At 39.1% G+C, this 20740-nt stretch overlaps 1 protein-coding gene across 1 annotated transcript in view; it reads left to right on the forward strand.

Moving 5' to 3' along the window:
* The window catches only part of Sh3bgrl (SH3 domain binding glutamate rich protein like), a 74281-nt gene that overhangs the window by 45430 nt on the left and 8111 nt on the right, over nt 1-20740 (forward strand). Inside the window, exons 2-3 of the mRNA XM_036175469.1 lie at nt 9185-9370; nt 19187-19267. Of these exons, the coding sequence (XP_036031362.1) occupies nt 9185-9370; nt 19187-19267 (267 nt within the window). The remainder of the gene's footprint in view (nt 1-9184; nt 9371-19186; nt 19268-20740) is intronic.

Raw genomic sequence — 20740 nt, forward strand, 5'->3', positions numbered from 1 at the left:
TTTTTTTTTAAAGGATACTCCCAAAGTTGCAAGAATAGCCTAGGGTACCTGTTAACCCATTTCCTTTGAATAGTTAGTTCCTGTAGTCTGGTGTAGTCATAAGTCACTGACACTTTTGTGGAAGCATGCCATAATATTCTTTATTTTACACTTGCATTTGTCCATGTGCCCGACAAAGGTTTCAAATAGAGATCACTGTGTGTACAGGCAATATAATTCATATGACAGCTATTTCCTGCAGAAACCTGTAGGCACAAGCCACTAACACTTCATAAAACTCTTGGGGATCTGGGGGATGGTGGTACATGCCTCTAATGCCAGGACTCAGGAGGCTGAGGCAAGGGGATTGTAGGTTGGAGGTGAGTATGGGCCATGTATGGACACCCTGTCTCAAAAAGAATGAAATAGGGACAGGGATGTGATTGAGTGGTAGAAGACTTGCTTACAGTACATGGGACCTCGAGTTTGATCATGAGAACTGCAGAACAAGAGCAGCAGCAACAACAACAACAACAACAACAACAAAATCTTAAAGGGAAGGGAAAATATAGTAATTCAATTACAGTCTCGAGAATAAACAAAAAATGACACTAAAAAGAATCTCCAGGTTTTCTTGCAGCTACTTTTGACCAGGCTTTGAAATGAAGACGGCTACAAAAATTATTATGAGCCACATCTGTGCTCAAGACAACTTCAGTAAGTCAACAGATGATCTAATTAGCAAGAGGTATCAAGCATGGCAGTACATTATTTGTTATTCTTTATACTTAGTTTTTAAGTGGTGATTTTTACGCTGGCAGAGATTGAACAAGTGTGTGATTTGGAACACGTTCCTTAATCCATCTGAGCATTAGTTTTTCTGTCAGAGTGTCTGGAATGAAAATAATACCAGCTGCTTCAGAAGATTATTGTGAGAATAAAATAAAATAAACATGTAGGGAGCTTATCACAGTGCCTGGTTCATAGAAAATGCTTGATAAATAGTAATTATCACATTATACTTTACAGTGAGCTTATACGTGGTGCAATGCAAAAAGGGACCTGATACATATACCCTATTGCTAACACATTCAGCATATCTACTCTTTCCTCTTATTAGTCTAGTCTTTTTTTTTCCAACACAAGGTTTCTCTGTGTAGCTTTGGTGCCTGTCCTGGATCTCGCTCTGTAGATCAGGCTGGCCTCGAACTCACAGAGATCCTTCCAGCTCTGCCTCCCAAGTGCTGGGATTAAAGGCGTGTGTCACCTAAAGCCTAGTCTTAATTCATCTACTTCCTTGAAGCAGAGGCCAGACTTTGATTAAGAGCTGGTTAGATTTAATTATTTAAAACCATGGATTAGTTTAGGATTTATATTTTATAATTATAATTTATATTTTCCTTCAGATCTTAAAATTTATTATTATTATTATTATTATTATTATTATTTTATTTGGTTTTGGTTTCGGTTTTGGTTTTTCAACACAAAGTTTCTCTGTGTAACAGCACTGGCTATCCTGTAACTCACTCTGTAGACCAAGCTGTCCTCGAACTCACAGAGATCTACCTGCCTCTGCCTCCTGGGTATTGGGATGAAAGGTGTACAATACCACTGCATGGATATTATGTTATTTTTATTGTATAAAAGCAGTGAGTAACCTTGAGGCCTAGATTGTATTAAAGTGTAACATTTTCAATTAACTGGTAACTCCATAACATTAGCAGACAGGGTCAAAGACTGAATGAACCCTTCTATTAGAAGATCCTGAGCTGGAAATGGGTATTTCAGATGTCTTTTTATCTTCAAATGCTGTGGAAACGTGTTCATTTGTGCGCATACTCATTCAGACAATAAAAGAAACAAAACTCTGTTGTATAGAATTTACAGTTAACATCTATAACAAGAACACATTAAAAAAAGTATTACCTTTGAAATCGTGTCTGTCACTATGCTGCCCAGCCTGGTCTCATGTCCTAGGCTCACAGGATTGTCATCCTTCAGTTTCTCAAGTACCTGAGACTACATGTGCAAGCCACTGTGCCAAGGAGTATTACCCTATATAAGATTTTATCAGTATTATATAAAGATTTCCTCTTTCTTTCTTTGTTTATTGTGCATGTGTAAATGCCAGAGGACAACTCGTGGAGCTTGATTCTCTCTGTCTGCTCTGTGGGATCTGAGACTCAAACTCAGGTTGTCTGGCTTGGTTGCATCAATCTACCAAATGAGCCATATTGCTGGCCTAAGAATTTCTTAAGACAGTAAGCACAGAAGGTCAAATGGGAGAAAATTGCCAAGTGTAGTGATACAAGATTTGCTGTTAAAGAATGTCTAAATTTGGACTTTACTTCTGTCACATACTGGTTTTCTGAATTTGGGTAAATTTTCTTAATCTCTTTGAACCTCAGTAATCTAATCCATAACATGAAAATCAGGATACTACACTATAGTGTATTATGAATATCTAGTGAAAAATGCACATGAAGCACCAACTATAGTTAACTTACACTTAATTGCTATCCCCAGTGATAATTATTATTGATATGAATAAGAAGCCAGCAATGTACTTATTTATTGTTGATGTCTTTATTTTGTGTGTCTGGGTCTTTTATGTGCATCTGTGACCACGTGACTACATGTAGAGTCCAGAAGAGGTGTTGGCACTCCACCCGGAACTGGAGTTACTTGTGGTTGGGAGCCACTGTGTGGGTGCTGGGAAGTGAACTCAGGACCTCTGCAAGAGCAGTGAGTGAGTGCTCTTAACTGCTGAGCCATCTCTCTAACTCTGCCCAGTCTTTTTTGAATAGCTGCAACTTGAAATCTGGTGGATCTGGAAATAATAGCAGGGAACACTTTCTGATAGCCCAAAGTTCCTCTTGAATCCAAGTGAACTCATAGTTTTTTACGTCAAGGAGCTCTCAGTCTTGGGAAACTTCGGAGCTTTATTCTATGTTTTTGCTTAGAACAGCTTCACCCCCCCCTGATGTGGAATATGGTAACATTTAGGTACTTTACAGAGCTCTGGAGATGTCTAAAGGTACAGACTTTGTATCAGCTTTGTCCTAGGACTTGCAAGTGTTATTTTGGAAAACATAAGGATGGGGGAAATCTATATGCAAACCTGGCACAGTGGCTTGCTCATGTAGTCTCAGGTACTTGAGAAACTAAAGGATGACACTCCCGTGAGCCTAGGACATGAGACCAGTCTGGGCAGCATAGTGACAGACACGATTTCAAAGGTGATACTTTTTTTAAATGTGTTCTTGTTATAGATGTTAATTGTAAATTCTTTATAACAGAGTTTTGTTTCTTTTATTGTCTGAATGAGTATGCGCACAAATGAACAAGTTTCCGCAGCATGCCCAGTCTCTCTGTGTATAAGAAATCTTGCTAGAAGGAATGTATGTTGACTTAAAAGGAATGTAGGCTGGCATATTTTACATTTCACAGGCACTGTTACTTCAAGAACAGGTGGAGTATCTTACACTGAGAAAGGTGGCTAAGCCATAACTAAACTCCATTATTAAACAGTTGCCTCCAATTTGTTTTTTGTTTGTTTGTTTGTTTTTTCGAGACAGGGTTTCTCTGTGTAGTTTTGGTGCCTTTCCTGGAACTCACTCTGTAGCCCAGGCTGGCCTCGAACTCACAGAGATCCACCTGGCTCTGCCTCCCGAGTGCTGGGATTAAAGGCGTGCACTACCACCACCTGGCCCAGTTTGTTTTAAAGTACCAATCATTCTAATAGGACAATGGATGTGTTTGATCCAAGGATGTGTTTTGAAGACATGTTTACAAATAAAAATTGAACTGTGAGAGAGCCACCCTATTTAACCTCAAAGATGGGTGTATATCACTTTTCAGCAATGTCTCACATGTTGCTAATTATAGCCCCCTGGGAAATTTCTCTAATTTCCCAGGCTCTCTGACTATGAAGTACTGTCAGATTTTCATTATGAAGTTGGAGTTTTAGAAAGAATACTTTGTTCAAGTATAGGCTGACCTTACTGACTCCCAAATACATAGTGCAGAACGGAAAAATGATTTACTTTCAATTCCACAATGTGGAAAAGGAAAAAGCCTGAAGAAACCCGACACGTACTCTATTTACCAAGTGCTCAAGGTTAATATCAGCCTAGTAAGTTATGTTCCTATCAGGTGTGCTCTGGCATAGTAGAATGAGAAAGTTGTTCATCCTTTGTATGTTTTTCCCCAAAATTCATAATCCTCTCAGCCTTCTCATCAGAGAGCAAAATAAGGTAAAGTGTGACTTGAGAGGCGTTGCCAAATATCTGACATGTATGCTTCAAAATTGCCGAGATCGTGGGGAAAACGGCCTGGGAAACTGTCACAGAGCAGAGGAAACTAAGGCGACATGATGACTAAGTGGAATGTGGTGTCCCGAAAGGGAACAGAAAAATGGCGTTAAAGGGAAAAAAAAAGTGGTGAAATCTGAATAGTCTGGGGTTTAGTGGCTAGTATTGCACCGATGCTGGCTTCTTACTTAACGACAGATGTACTTCCTTGAGGTAAGATGTCAGTAATAGGGGAAACTGAGTAACAGATGAATGTCTATTTCTTTGTGGTTGGGAAGACAGAAGGTCAAGGTATGGTTCCTATGCCCAGATGCCTTATTAGTTCACCAAAGGACTATAACTTCAATGTATGAAATGGTTATCAAACATTGTGACCAGTAGACCCCTCCTCCATTTCCATGATTTCACTCTTTAGCTTTTTGTGGCAAACAGCAGTCCAAAATATTGATGGATGCAGAAAATAAAAGTTCATAAAATTTAAATTGCCATCCAAACTAGTGTGATGAAATCTCATGCCATTCCATTCCTCTCAGCTAGGATGTGAGCAATCTCTGTCCATCATACCCATGCTCTATGCACTACCCATTGTGTGTGCTAGTTGAGAGAGAGAGAGAGCACCGTCACATAAGTTTTGTGACAATATATTGTTGTAACTGTTCTATTTTAGTATTAATTCTTACTGTGCCTAATATATAACTTACACTTTATTATGACTATGCATAGTCCAGAAAGAATATAGGACATAAAAGCTCAATCCTATCTTCAATTTCAGTGATGACCAGGAGCCTAATACTATGTGGATAAGGTGGGACTGCTCCAGACTGGGTAATGTAGACTGCTGGCAGTCACAAGGAGACAGTAGAGACCCTAATGAGAACGTCACACAGGGAGTGGATCTGGATGAATAGGTTAGAATGGCATTATTGGGGGACAAGCAGTAGTCTCCCTTCTTAAACGACCATCAATATTAGCATAGAGAAAGGCTTGGAAATTGTTCTTGGAATTACATGGGAAGGCATTTTCTTGTACCTTTATCACATGGCATTTAGAGTTTATACAGGGGGAATATAGGCAAAAATCTCAACTTCTAACCCAGGCTGGCCTCAAAACCCAGTGATACTCTGGCTCAGCCTCCTTAAGTGATGGGATTACAGGCATGAACCACTATGCCTGGACAGAGGAATTCTTTCTTTTCCTCCCTCTCTCCCTCCCTCCCTCCATCTCTCCCTTCCTCCCTCCCTCCCTCCATCCCTCCATTTTTGTGTGTATATGTGTGGGGTGCATACGTGTGCTTGCATATTTTTGACTGAGTGTAGGCACACATACACTTGTGTGTGCATGCATGTAGAGGCCTGAGGTTGATGCTGGGAATCATCCTCATTTGCTCTTCCACCTTAGTCATTGAGGCAAAGTCCCCCAGTCAAAGCCGTGGTTTGCTAACCAGCTTGCTCTTGGAGTAGGGGGAATTAACTTGACTTAGAATTGTTGCATTGTTGTAAACCGGTATCCATTGCAGGTTTCATTTACTCGGTTGATTGTGACCTAAGTATTTTGAAAATACAGTGAAACAGGTGAGGACAGGGACCTCCACTGCTGTTCATTCACTTCTACTCACTGTAAATTCCTTAGCACAGGTTAGGAAAAGATTTCTGTTGTTGTTGAGTTGCCCTTCCTGAGCACAATTTGAAAGAAACACAACCAACTAGAGAGGATTTTTGTATCTGAATTTGTAAGTAAGAGAGTTGACTGGGTCACAAATTAAAATTTGTCTTAAAAAGAAAAAAAAAACCCATTTAACGATACAATTGTGTTTTTCATTTGTAGATTTCAGTAATTTGGAAGCAATGTAGTAGAAGTGTAGCACATGGCCAAGCTTATTTTGTATTACTAAGTCTTCAATTTGTTTTAAGTTGTCACTTTTGGACTAAGTTTTCATAGCTGGCCAGTTTGTGTGTGTGTGTGTGTGTGTGTGTGTGTGTGTGTGATGTTTTTCTTCAGGTACTGTCCGACTTGTTTGTAAGAGAGGTTCCACACTGCCTCAGAGTTTGCCAAAGAGACTAGTGAGATCCAGGGATCTGCCTGTCTTTGTCTTGTCAATGCTGGGATACATGTGAGGCCATCATACTCAGCTTTTTAAAAAACAAACAAACAAAAAAACAAAAACAAAACAAAACTAAAACTCTGTTTCTGGGTAAAAATTCAGAATCTTGTGCTGAGGCAATTTATCTTCCAAGCCCCAATTTTATTAATCTTTACTTAGTTCACCTTCTTTGACTAAAAACATGGAGATGGGTGGAGACTCTTGTATTGATGCTGTCTTTAGGACATTTAGCCTAAAGGCATTGCTAATAGCAACTACTGCTTGCTCTTTTTGTCTTATTGGCTTTGTAAGTCACTGGTCCCTTCTAGGTTAAGCACCCTGCATTTTTCTGTTAGCATCTAACTTAACTAGTGTGTTTTATTTGAGTTTATGTCTATGTCTCAGCTCTCCAGTAGATTGTACTATTCAGAGGGTATAAGTGCTACTTATCTTTAGAAGTAAAGACTCCGGTAAAGTGCTTGGTTTATCACTAATGATGGATCTAAGAAATACTATTAAATAATAGTTAGGTCCAATTTCTGATGATAATCTTCTAGGGCTGTATAATTCTTATTGTTAAAATTCTAGGTTCATGAAAGGACCACACTTTATATCTCCTCAGATCTGTAAATAGGCCAACAATTCACAAATTACTTGATACACTGAATGAATTTCCCTACTATGACAAAGGTAGGAAGTCACCGACTTGAGCCCCCCCAACTATAGTGTACATTAGACGTTTGTACTCACTGACTCTCAATCATTATTCTTCAGATTTTCCATGCAGAAATGAAAGTTTAATTTTATGTATCAATGAAGAAATAATACTATTAGAAAAATTCATTTTGTGGTACATTTTTTGGATTATAATTGATCTTTTTGAAAGTACTTTTAGTATTCCATATAAATAGGCACCAGAAATTCTAGTTTTTACTGGAGTAAATTGAGAAACTTTACTCAGGTTGTATTATTTAAAATAAAACATGTAGCCATAGTCACAAATAATTTGGACCAAAATATAACCCCTGCATGTACACACAGGTACGGGAGGGAAATGGGAATTTAGAAGGGCTTGGCATGTGAGTTTCTTCACATTTTGGTTTCCACTGTACGGGTTACTTATTTATAATATATTTTACTTTGAGTTTTTTTTTAATGCTTCTGTCTTGTATGTCCTTGGAGTATGACTCCATAAAATCTTTTTTCTAACATATACTTTATATAGTTCAGATATGTTACAAAATGGCTTTAAAGCTGGGTGGTCGTGGCGCACGCCTTTAATCCTAGCAGAGGCAGGTGGATCGCTGTGAGTTCAAGGCCAGGGCTATGGAGTGAGTTCCAGGAAAAGGCTCCAAAGCTACACAGAGAAACCCTGTCTCAAAAAAGAAAAAAAAAAGAAAGAAAGAAAGAAAGAAAGAAAGAAAGAAAGAAAGAAAGAAAGAGGCTTTATATGAACGAACATATGTGAGATCAGGTTCCCAAATAAATGCATTTCAGAGGAGAAGGGTTCTCCTAGGTAGGAAGTATTAACTTGGTGTGATAAGGAGATAAAACAAGTATGTAATCTCTATGTAATAAATGAATGAAGTAGCACCAACATGGAAAAGGCATTTTAACTGGGCATGTTATGAGCTAATGAGTAGTACAGGTTATGTTACAAACTTGGAATACAGGCAGATTTTGCTCTGAACCATTAAAATAGGCTGAAGGGATTCTGAGGCACGTGGAGTCATTTCTGCTGACTAAGGTGCTTGAATGAACCATCCTTGCGCAGTTGGAGATATGCATGAGCTAGAATTATGTCGACATTATTCAATGTGGGAACTTTTAGTGCAAAAAGGTGGAAGTGAGACCCATGAAAGGACCTGTAGGGTCTTCACTTTTGAGACATCGTCAACAAGACAATGCTGAGGGAAAATGTATCTTCTGTCCTGCAAATTTGATCTATGTCTAAATTCATGTCTGCTGACTCATAAGCATTAATTAACTGTGTTGTGTAGACGAATTTCTAAGCAATCTTATTAAATAAAAAGCATGGAGCCAAATATAGGGGTGAAAGCCTTAGAGATTAGGGAAATTGTGAGAGCCACCAATCAACCTTATCTTACCAGCTCTGAAGCTTCCAAAATGCCACGACTTCCTGTCTACCCAGGCTTTTATTGCCTTGCTGTTCTGCCCTCACAGTGGCTCTTAGCCCAGCTACCTCACTTCCTTATCACTTGTACAGACCTCCAGGTCTCTAAGATTGGTACTGGGATTAAAGGTGTGTGTCACCATGCCTGGGTGTGTTCCCTAGTGTGGCCTCGAACACAGAGACCCTGCCTGCCAAGTGATCAGACTATGGGCATGTGCTACCTCTGCTTGACTTTTGTGTTTACTTAAAATGGCGTGCTATTTTCTCTGATCTCCAGGCAAACTTTATTAACATACAAATAAAATATCACCACATTTCAACACAAATAAAATATCACCACAGTGTTGAAATCTCTATCACTAGAATTGAATGGTAAATTATTTTGACCTTTTAGTAAAGATCTCATTACTTTTTTATTAAAACTGTGTCATTTTTGTTTATTTTTGAGATTGTCATTTACATTTCTTCCTTCCTTTTCTTCCCTCCAAACACTTTTGTATGCATCCACCTCCACTTTCCTTGAAATTCATGGCCTCTTTTTTCCATTAATTGTTATTGTGTGCATATATGATTTCAATATACTTACAGATTCTTAAAAAAAAACCCTGTTGAGTCCAAGAAAAAGAACAAACACTACTTGCTTAACAGTGTCTTTCTCCCCTCCCCTTTGGCTCCTAGATTAAGAAGAAACAGCAAGATGTGCTTGGTTTCTTAGAAGCCAACAAAATAGGATTTGAAGAAAAAGATATTGCAGCCAATGAAGAGAATCGGAAATGGATGAGAGAAAATGTACCTGAAAACAGTCGACCAGCCACAGGGTACCCCCTGCCACCTCAGATTTTCAATGAAAGCCAGTACCGTGGGGTAAGGAAGCAATTTCAGTCTTGTTTATTGAAATATATTGCCTCCAAATGAGCTTACACCTTTCAGATTTCCCTCCTAGTCCAGGGGCAGTCATTTCTTCTGCACACAGTCATCGGCCCTCTGCAGCCACCTTAAGCACTTACATAGTGTTTTGCTTTCCGGGAACAAAAATCAATCAAACCAACAAAACGTGTAAATGTGTAAGGACAAACACTGGGCGTTCAGTTGGCTTTATATTTCTTCAGTTTGATTCCAATCAGACCATGGCCTGATTGTTGGCTGATGTCTGGATTCTCCGTTCCTGGCTCCTGGGGTGTAGATTCTCCACTGGAAGTTCCTCTGTACTGGGCCTCCCTCTTTTATGAACAGTCCTATTCTCTCCTCTGAATCTTTCTTCCTAGATCGATTATTTTTGAGACAGTTGAGACTGGCCTCGGATTCCTGTGTTGCTGAGGATGATCTGGTACTACTGATCCTCCTGCTTGATCTCTGATTGCTGGCATTATAGGGGTTTTCCACCACACCCGGGCTTGAATAAATGTTTTCAGAGGCACCAGTACAAATCCTCTATATCACTGTTTTGTAGAAGACTAAAGATGATGCCTTTTCTTAAAGAACCTCTTATTGCTGATTAGTGCTGTCTAGGAGAGGGGTATATAGACCAAAATGGGAAAGTTCAGTGACAGAAGTTTTCCATGAGTGAATTTGTCAATTCTTTTGCATATTTCATATGTTATTGAACATAGGACCAATGTTTAGACTATATCTGAAGATAGGTGAAGGCACTTAGGCTATTCTTAGGAAATTTCTGCAAATCAGTAGCTAGAAGGGGCTGCAAATGTCAGCCAGTTCATGGCCAGGTTGTATTTACATATTTAGGGGACACACACACACACACACACACACACACACACACTCACACACCAATTAAAATAGACGCCATGAATTCAAGGGGGAATTCATTGAAAGGGAAAACAATGAAATTAGTATTTTAATTAAAAATAAAACAATTGAAAAAATGGTCAGTCAGTCCAATGCAATCCAATACGTGATCTCGACTGTTCATTTTAGAACTATTGTTTTTTTAGTGGCATAGGAGTTGGTACTTATTCTTAGGATGTTTTGATCCATGTGTGCATTATGTTCAAGCCACAAAAAAGACACGCACATCTTTTATCTCCAACCGTTTGACATTTTGTTCGTGTGTGTTGAGCACTTTCAAAGTCCCCTTAGTTTCTGGAAAATATAAAACATATTGTTGCTATCTCCTTTTTGAAATGCCTGTTGTTTGATTTTTGAAAACAAACACAGTGTGGGTCACAAGGACTCATCAGGAAGCCATATCTCTCTGGTTTAGCTCTTCCTTCCGGGGAATGGATTATCTTGTGGAATTACCAAGATGGAAGTGAAACTTCAGGAGGTGAGACCCAGTAAACCAGATACGTACTTACGTGTCGGTGGAAAAGGGATCCATTTTCTGTCTAGTGCTGCTTTGTGCCTGACGGACGGATGGACGGACGGACGGACGGACGGTTGCATGACAAGGAGAGTTAAGATCGTGATTCTATAACATCCCAGAGAGAAGAACTTGTAGCAGTCATTCACAGAAAACTTGTCCACCAGTGGCTATGCTCCGTGCTTTGTTCATCATACTTCTCATACTAATCTGGAGTACCAGGCAGCTTTGCTAGCAACATCTTGCAATTGCTAATCTCTGGCTCCTTGCTATCTTCTGTTTGCCCCTTTTTTTTTTTTTAACTTGGGCATATCGAGTAATTAGCTTTTCATATTAATTTTCTTTTACTTATCCGAAGAGTTCCCTACCTTGGTACTACTGACACCTTAGAAGGACAACTCTCTGTTGTGTAGAGATCCCCTGTGCATTGTAGGATCTTTCCCAGGAACCTTGGCTTCTACCCATGCAATGGCAGTAGCATTCATTTTCTGAACAGTGAAAAATGATTCTAGGCATTGCCAGATATCCTCTGTGTGGAAATTACCTCCTACTGAATGCCACTGGACTGTGGCACAGGACATGATTATCTCACTAGATGATGACTGAGGTTTCTAGCTTACCTATACATGTGAAACTCTGCTATACAAGCTATCAAATTTATTTATTTATTATTTTAAGATTTATTTTATTTTTATTATATACGCAGTATTCTATCTGCATGTATGCCTGCAGGCCAGAAGAAGGCACCAGGTCTCATTATAGATGGTTGTGAGCCACCATGTGGTGCTGGGAATTGAACCCAGGACCTCTGGAAGAGCAGTCAATGCTCTTAACCTCTGAGCCGTCTCTCCAGCCCCAAGCTATCAAATTTATAAGGAGAATTCAGTTCTGACAGTCTTGTTGTAAGAATGAAATGAGAATTCACATGATAACAAATACGGTTTCATGCATTCTTGGTTAATGTGATTGGGATTCCAGAGGTGTAAATCAAGTTTCTTTACATTTGCTCAGAACGCAAACTACTATGCCTACTGTTGTAGATTTAACATCAAGACCACTTCTTATGCCAGGCATGGGGCATATGCCTGCAATCCCAGCTTATTTGGGAGATATGGAAGAAAAGGACTCAACCAACCCTGAATTACATAGTGAGACCATTTCTCAAAATAAACAAAAGAACAGTGTTAGTCTATATAGTTGTATACTTAATAAACATTTGTGAAACAATTGAATTGATCTGGTTTAATTAAGGAAAAAAATGTTCTTTTCCTTCTTAGATTCACAAACATACCTGTTTTTTCTGTGTCTGGAACTAACAAATGATAATATAACTTGACCCTGAAATACTTGAGATAGGCAACTAGATCCTCTACATAGCATTATATTACCAGATTTTTGTTTTGTTTTTTGTTTTTTTGTTTCTCGGACAGGGTTTCTCTGTGTAGCTTCGCACCTTTCCTGGAACTTGCTTTGGAGACCAGGCTGGCCTCGAACTCACAGAGATCTGCCTGGCTCTGCCTCCCGAGTGCTGGGATTAAAGGCGTGCACCACCACCGCCCCACATATTACCGGATTTTTATACAGATTGTAGAATTGCTTTATTTCACGTGAATCTAAAGACTTATGTAAGTTGTTAATTTTTGATATTAAAAATACTTCCCTGTGTGCCTCCTGTATTTTTCTCTTTTGAGGGGCTTCAAGATCTCATTTTGTAATGCAGGGTGACCTGGAAGATGCTATATGCCCCTGGCAGGCCTAAATTCATGATTAGGTAACTGCCTGTTAAGTGTTAGGATTACAGGCATATACCACAATGCCTGGTACACTGGATTCTTTTGAATTGTTTTAGTTACTTACAAGTGGTTACATGTGGATATTGTATATATGTTTTAAACCTTGAATAACTTACTAGCATGGAATTGGTGTCAGAATCCTGCTGGTTTCACTTCGCAGGAAGCACCTCAAAAGTTTATCCAGGAGGTAAGAAAAATATGTTTATAAGCTTGATTTGCTCAAATTTCACATGAGTGAGAACATACACATTGGTGTGTATCAACAGATAATTTGCTAAAAATGGGATGAAATGGAATGTTATCCAGCCATAATGAAAATCAAAGTCATGACATTTGCAAGAAACTAAGTGGAACTAGTAATTACTATTATTATTTTCTACTGAAAATAATTATTTCAGCCAGGCAAGGTGGCACACACCTTTAATTCCATAACTTGGGAGGCAGAGAAAGGTAGATCTCTGTGAGTTTGAAGCCAGCCTGGTCTACAGAATGAGTTCCAGGACAACCACGGCTGCTACACAGGGAAACTCTGTCTCAAAATAATAATAATAATAATAATAATAATAATAATAATAATAATAATAATTTTCATACAATATATTCTGACCCATAGTTCCTCTCCCCCCAACTCATTCCAGATCATCCTCATCTTCCCTCATATCTGACTTCACCTTCTTTTTCTGACTTTTTAGAAAACAAACAGGCAAGTAAGAGACTAAGAGCACTAGAAACACACACACATGCGCGCGCGCGCACACACACACACACACACACACACACACACACACACATACACACACACACTCCAAAAATACCGTCAAGCTCATTTTGTTTTAGCTCTCTACTGCTGGGCATGAGGCCTGCCCAGAAATGTGGTTTATATACCCCGTGAGACTATACTGGAGAGAACTAATTTTTCCTTTGCAAGCTGCTGTCAATTGGAGATAGCTTCCGGCTTAGGGATGGGGGCTGTGTCTGCTTCCCGTCTGGGCATTAGCATCCACACTGGCTTAGACCTGTGCAGGCCCTGTGCGTGCTTGTCACAGTCTCTCTCAGTTCATTTGAGCTTTGATCACGTTCATTTCGAGGGCCTTGTTTCCTTGGTGTCCACTATCCCTTCTGGCTCACGCACTCTGCCTCCTCTTCCTTACAGATCCCTGAACCCCGAGGGGAGGGAGGGATCTGATGGAAGCATCCCATTTAGGGCTGAGTGTCCCAAAGTCTCACTAACCGCACATTGTATATCTGTGTGTCTCCATGTTGGGGCTGGACATTTCTTATTTTATTTTATCTCAAGCAATAATCCAGAGAAGAAGGTTGAATACTCATGTTTTTTTCTCATATGTGGATCCTGGATTTTAATGTGTGTGTGTGTGTGTAGATACAGGTCATAAAGAACTTTTAAAGGGCATGTGTGGAGGGAATCTAAACAGCAGAGAAAAAGGTGATGGCATCCAGGAGACACAAAAGAGGAAGAGAGCTAGTGGGTGGGGGAGGGGAGAGCAGGTTGGGGAAGGCAGGAGAGGAAGCAAAGCAACAAAAATTACATCTGAAATTCCCGTAATGTGAGGCTGGGGAAATGAGTCAGTTAAGTTTTTATTGCACAAGCCTGAGAACCTGAGTTCATCTCCCCAGTTTCCAGGTTAAAATGCTAGCCAAGACAGAGCATGCCTTTAATATTCCAGGTTCGGTGGGAGACCCTATTCCAAAATGTAAGGTAGGGTACATCTGACAGTGACCTCTTGCCTCTACACACATGTACACATGTGTATGCACACACATAAAATACATACAAACATACCCACAAATTCCATAATGAAATACTTTACTTTGTATACTCATTAAAATGCTAACCTTATATGTAGATTCATTAATTCAAAAGTCAAAAACATGGTATTTGTATTTTTAATGGCTAATTTGGCTTGACATATTCTCTAGGGTCATCCATGTCACAGATAGCAGGGTTTTATTTAAAAGGCTGAATGATGTTTTACTGTGTAGGCATACTGAATTTTCTTTTTTTCCTTATCCATTGCAGGACACGGGCCGTTTCCATTTCTTGCCCATTGTGACTAATGCTGCATTAAATATCCAATTGTAGCAATCTCTTTGACATTCTTGTTCTTTTTTAAAAAAAATTTATTCTTTTTCGCTTTTTTAATCCAGGCTTCTCTATAGGCCAGGCCAGCCTCAAATGCAGGCACTTCTCTTGCCTCCACTGTGAGTGCTAGGATTACAGGTGTAAGACCTATACCCATAATGACCCCACTCCCTTTGGATATTTTCCGCAATGGGAGATTGCTGGGTCATGGCATTGTTCTAGTTTTTTTTTTTTTTAATTTTTTTGAGACATAGCCTCTCTATTTAACCTTGGCTCCCCCAGAGCTTGCTATGTAGACCAGGCTGGCCTAAGGTAGTTCTATTTTTAATATTCTGAGGAGCCTATGTGTGTGTGTGTGTGTGTATATATATATATATATCACGGTTGTAATAATTTACATTCACACTCAATAGTGTGGAAGGTTTTACTTACTCTCCATCTTTCTCAATGCTTGTTATATTTTTGTTCTTTTGAAAAACCTCATTCTTCCATGGTTAAAGGTAGTATTCCACTGGTTTTAATTAGAATTCCTCAATAATTCATTGTGATGGACTATTTTTTTTCATGAGCCTGATGGCATTTTGTAGATACTCATTTGAATGTGTCTTAGTCAGGTATTTCAGCCTATTTTTTATGTCTTAGTTAGGTATTTCAGCCCATTTTTAATTGAGTTAACTTGAATTTATACGTTTATTTGTATTTTTAGCTTTGGCAACTGCTACATTTAAAGTCAGCTTGTTGGAACACACACACACACACACACACACACACACACACACACACTCCTCCAGTACTTATTTTTGTTTCATTTATATATTTTAATTTTTGTCATTTTTCCTTAAAATATACTTACATTACTTGTCTTTTTATAAGTTTAATGTTTGAAATTCTAGACTATAGTAATGTCTTTTTTGGTGTGTGGTTTCCTATAAATTTTAACACATGCATTGGTTTCTGTAACTAATGCTATGATGAAAATATAGAAGCATTTCTCAAACTCTCGTGATATTCCTTTATCCTACCCCTAATGCCTGGCAAGTACTGATTATCATCATCTCTATAATTTTGTCTTTGGTAATGTTACCTAAATGGATTCATACTGTATGTAGTCTTTTGATGCGGGCTTCTCTCAGTGAATTGGATGTATTCGAGATCCAGGTTGATGCCTGCACTAATACTTTGTTCCCAGTGGTTTGTCATTATACAGATACTTCATTTAACCACTGTACATTGGTAGACAGTGTCATTGTTTTCAGATCTGAGCCATTGTAATTATAAGTACTTTGAGCATTTATTTTCCAATTTTTATATGAACATTAATTTTCATTTCTCAGGGGTGAATGCCAGGATTGTGTGTACTGCCAAACACAGTGATTGTATTTTTAATTTCGAAAGGATTTGGAATGTTTCTGGATTGATTGTGCCATTTCACATTCTTGTTTAAGGGTTCCTGATATTCAGCTTTTCCCTTCAGCTCTTGGTATTGTCAGAAGTTTTGTGTCCATCTATTCTTTTTCTTTGTTGCTGCATATTTCAGCCAGTATTATGCTGAAGCCCTGAACTACTTCTTAGCCCTATTGTCAGCCTATTAAAGCAATACAAAATAGCTTGGTGTCTTGGTATCTTCTGGCCATTTTAATTCACATTTATCTAATGATCAAAATTATGATATCAAAACACATTTTTGTGCTTATTTGTCATCCTATCTTTTTTAAGTGTTTGTTTAGTTATTTTCTCAGATTTAAGTTTAAGTTTGTTTTATTACTGTTAAGTCCTTGTGGTTTTTATGTGTTTTTAGATGTGAAATTTTGCCACATGCACGATTTACAATTATTTTCTTCCATGTTGTTGTTGTGGAATATTACTTTAACTATGTAAAGATGTTTTACTTTTGTTTCACCTTGCTTGCCTAAGGCACCTGATTGGTCTGCTAAAAAGATGAACAGCCAATAGCTAGGCAGGAGAGGGATAGGCGGGGCAGGAGGGCAGAAAGAATAAGTAAAAGGAAGAAATTTTTTGTTGCTTTTTTGAGACAGGGTTTCTCTGTGTAGCTTTGCACCTCTCCTGGAACTCACTCTGTAGACCAGGCTGGCCACGAACTCACAGAGATCCGCCTGCCTCTGCCTCCCAAGTGCTGGGATTAAAGGCTTGCGCCACCACTGCCCGGCAGAAGGAGGAATTTAAGCTCAATAAAAAGAGAGAATGAGGGAGAAAGAGAGGAAGACTCCAGAGGCCAGCCAGCCAGGCAGCTGCTTGCCAGCCAGACGTAGAGAATGAAAGAAAGGTAAAAAGCCCAAGGCAAAATGTAGATGAAGAGAAACAAGTTAAAATAAATTATAAGGGACAAGAGTAAGATAAGGCTGAGCATTCATAATTAATAATAAGTCTCCATGTCATGATTTGGGGGCTGGTGGTCCAAATAGGCCTGCTACATGTTGTAATTTATCTTTTTATTCTCTTATTATTATCCTCCACAAAGCAAAATTTCCTATAAATAAATAAATAAATAAATACCCATACTACAATGTAGCTGATGGCCTTGAACTTCTGATCCTCCTGCCTCTACCTTCCAAATGCCGGTATGGCACTATATGTTCTGATATTTCTTGAGGTAAGATCCAAACTGTTAGGGTCATCCATGCCTTTTTAGTCCAGATCCAAGTGCTGAAAAGTAATGTCCTTGAAAGCAACCTTGTAAAAACAATCTGTTGGTGAGGCATTTGTAAGCCCCTAAAGGAACATGAATGGTCAGGCCCCTTAGGACCTCCAACTGCCAGGTTCTACCCACAGAACACTTTAACTGCCATAACAGCTGGACCCAGCCTCTCCAGATGCAGGCAGCCAAGCTCAGGACTTGAAACCCCACCAATCCCCCATCCTGGAAATCTCCATCTTGGGAAGCTGTATCTCCAAAGAAATCCTATATAAACCCTATCTTCTGCTCAGTTCTCTGCTGCTTCTCACCCGAGCAGAGGCAGCCACCCTCCTGGATTTTTCCCTCCTCAATAAATCTCTTGTGTGTGGTTTGTTGTGTGGTGTGACTTTATGGTATTCCTTGGCTCCCTACTGCCGGATACTTTTCCCCTCAGAGCTGTAACACCGTATTTTCTAGAGAAATCAGCGAGTTTTGAGAATTTGGCTTTAAAAAAATCAGCCAAAGTGTCAGAGACCCAGAGTATATTTAGAAATCACACTAATCAAGGCAATACACAGAAAGTAGACATTTAACTATGTTTGCTGTTGATTACAAGTTACACTTGTAGACAAATCGACTTGCTAGTTTTGGTGAAGGCTTAGTGGCTTAGGGGACAACAATGTAAAGCTGAACCAAATTGAGACATGTCAAGATTCTATATCCTCAGGGTTAAGGCTTCCTTTGCACATATTTCAGGAACATTTCATTCTCTTTGCAAAGACAGCACAGTCTCACGGGTCTTCTGGCCTTACACGTATGTAGCTAATATTAGTTTTATTTCAGGCTGAGGAAATCACTATTAAATTCAGTAACAGAACAGAAATATGGAGAATTGGAATCAGTCTCCCACTGGAAATAAGCTATCTGCTGCTGAGAAATGTTTGCTTTTGGTGGTGGAGGGAGGTGCAAGCGGATGTAAATCCTATGTGGTGTGCAATAAGCCATTCTGCATTTTCTGCCCCAAAGGCCAGTGTACCTTCTAATGCATATTAAATGGTATCCAAAAGCCCTCTCTCCCTCCATGCATCCTCTCCTCTTTGTATTTTGTTATTGTTTTTAATTGAAAATAGATTTTTTTTCAAACAATACATGATTACATTTTCCCCTCCCCAAACTCCTCCTGTGTCCTCGCCATATCCCCACTCACCCAAATCCACACCCTTTCTGGCTGTCTATTGTTAGGAAACAAACAGTTACCTAAAAAAGAATAGTAAAATAAAATACAATATGATTAATAAAAACAAGCAAACCAGAATAGGATGAGAGAAATAAAAAAATGGAAAAAAGAGTCAAAGAAAAATCACAAGAAACACATAGAGATGCAAAGACACACATATTTGCTCTCACAGAACTCTCTTTAAAAACTCAAAATGGGAGTCTATCGCAAAGCTAACTTACTGGTATTTTTGGAATTTTTTTCTTTTCATCTCATAATGCTTTGTCTGGACTTTCCCCCCTTTTCTTTCTCACTTCTTTCCTCCTAACTTTAGAGGTCTTTTCTTTGGTTTTTTTGGGGGGACAGTGTTTCCCTGTGTAGCCCTCTCTGGTCTGGGACTAGTGATCCTTCTTCTTCAGCTTCTGAAGTTGGCATTACACGCACGTAGTCTCAGAAGCCGGCCAGTCTCTCTATTCCCCCTTCCAGAATTTCAGCATTATGGAGCTTAGCCCCAAGAAGACAGCTGATCCTGTCAACCAGTCGAGTGATTGTGAGCACCTCTCATTCTTTGTTGGGTTGCCGACTGCTAATTCTTCTTGTCTTCTTTTCACAAAGGACTATGATGCCTTCTTTGAAGCTAGAGAAAATAACGCAGTTTACGCCTTTTTAGGCTTGACAGCACCACCTGGTTCAAAGGTATGATTCCTCTATTTACTTCATTGTTGACTGTCTTGTTGCTGCTGTTTTTTAGCCAGTAAAAGTTCTCCCTGTTAAATATTCAGATTAAGTCTAGAGCAGTGTGTGTTCTACATACACTTAATCCGTAATAGGGTAGACGAATGTGCATAGAACACAGTGTGTACACAGGAAGTACAGTATTAAGTGGAACTTCTCTATCAAGCTGCCTGAGGCAGCAGATATATAACCATTCTCAAATAAGTGACTGTCAGCATTAAACCTCCATTATTGCAGCTGTCATGCACAGATCTACATGCACGTCAAGCATCTTAGTTTCTGATTCTCTCCTTTGCAGCATGCATTAGCTGTGTGTGAGAGTAAATGATAGAGTCAGCTCTTGGAGTATGATAAGAACATTTGAGTTACAAAACTGGTCACTAAATTGCCAGCTAAATTTGGCATTTTATTCCTTGCCAAGACAAATTAATTTTTCAAGTGACAGTGTTCCCAGGGGAGCCCAAATAAAGATGGAAAGCAAAGCAAAATTGCCTGTCCAGTGAAATGCCCCAAAGCTATGGACTTGAAGTAGACCTTTGTCTTTTCCATTTGGTCTTTTTCATACCAGCTCATTTAATCAAAATGTGTTTTCTCTGTGGCACAAATCTGTGTTCCACTCTTGACAATAGATTTTATGTTCAGCAATTTATTTAAACTCTAGTTCCTTCTTGAATCTTGAGAACCTATAATACCATCTACATTTTCCCCAAACAGAGTTTGTAAATATGTTTGTCTCACTATGAAGTTCTCCCTCCTTGCCAAAAATTCCTTTCCCATGGATAAATGTTATATTTTAGGCTTTGTAAAAACTGAATCAAGTCAAAAGGAAAGTGGTTTTTTTTTTGTTTAAATAATTAGTGAGACCCAAGTTAAGCCATTGAATTTAATGCAGATCAGAGGGAGTACAAAAACGAACAGTCTTTTTCCTTTGACTGATGACTTTCCCCCTTCAATTAAAATTAGAATTCATTCACTCACCAAATATTTATCAGTTGTTGTTTGGCTCTTTTTTTGGGTGGAGGGCACCATCCAGCTCCCAAATAAATCACACATCAAGGCTTATACTTAATTGTGAATACCCGGCCTTAGCTTGGCTTAGTTCTTAGCCAGCTTTCCTTAACTTATCTCATCTGCCTTTTTCCTCTGGACTTTTCCCATTCTCCTACTTCTTACTTCTTACTCTGTGGCTTGCTGTATAGCTGGGTGGCTGGCCCCTGGAGTCCTTCCCTTTCTCTGGATACTTCTTGATCTGTTCTCTTTCCAGATTTCTCCCTCTGTATATTCTCTGCCTGCCAGCCCCATCTATCTTTTCTCCTGCCATGCTGCTAGCCAGTTCTTTATTAGACCATCAGGTGTTTTAGACAGGCACAGAAACACAACGTCACAGAGTTAAGCAAATGCAACATAAACAAAAGTAACACACCTTTAAAATAT

The sequence above is a fragment of the Onychomys torridus genome, chromosome X, assembly GCF_903995425.1.
Source record: "Onychomys torridus chromosome X, mOncTor1.1, whole genome shotgun sequence".
Lineage (NCBI taxonomy): Eukaryota > Metazoa > Chordata > Mammalia > Rodentia > Cricetidae > Onychomys > Onychomys torridus.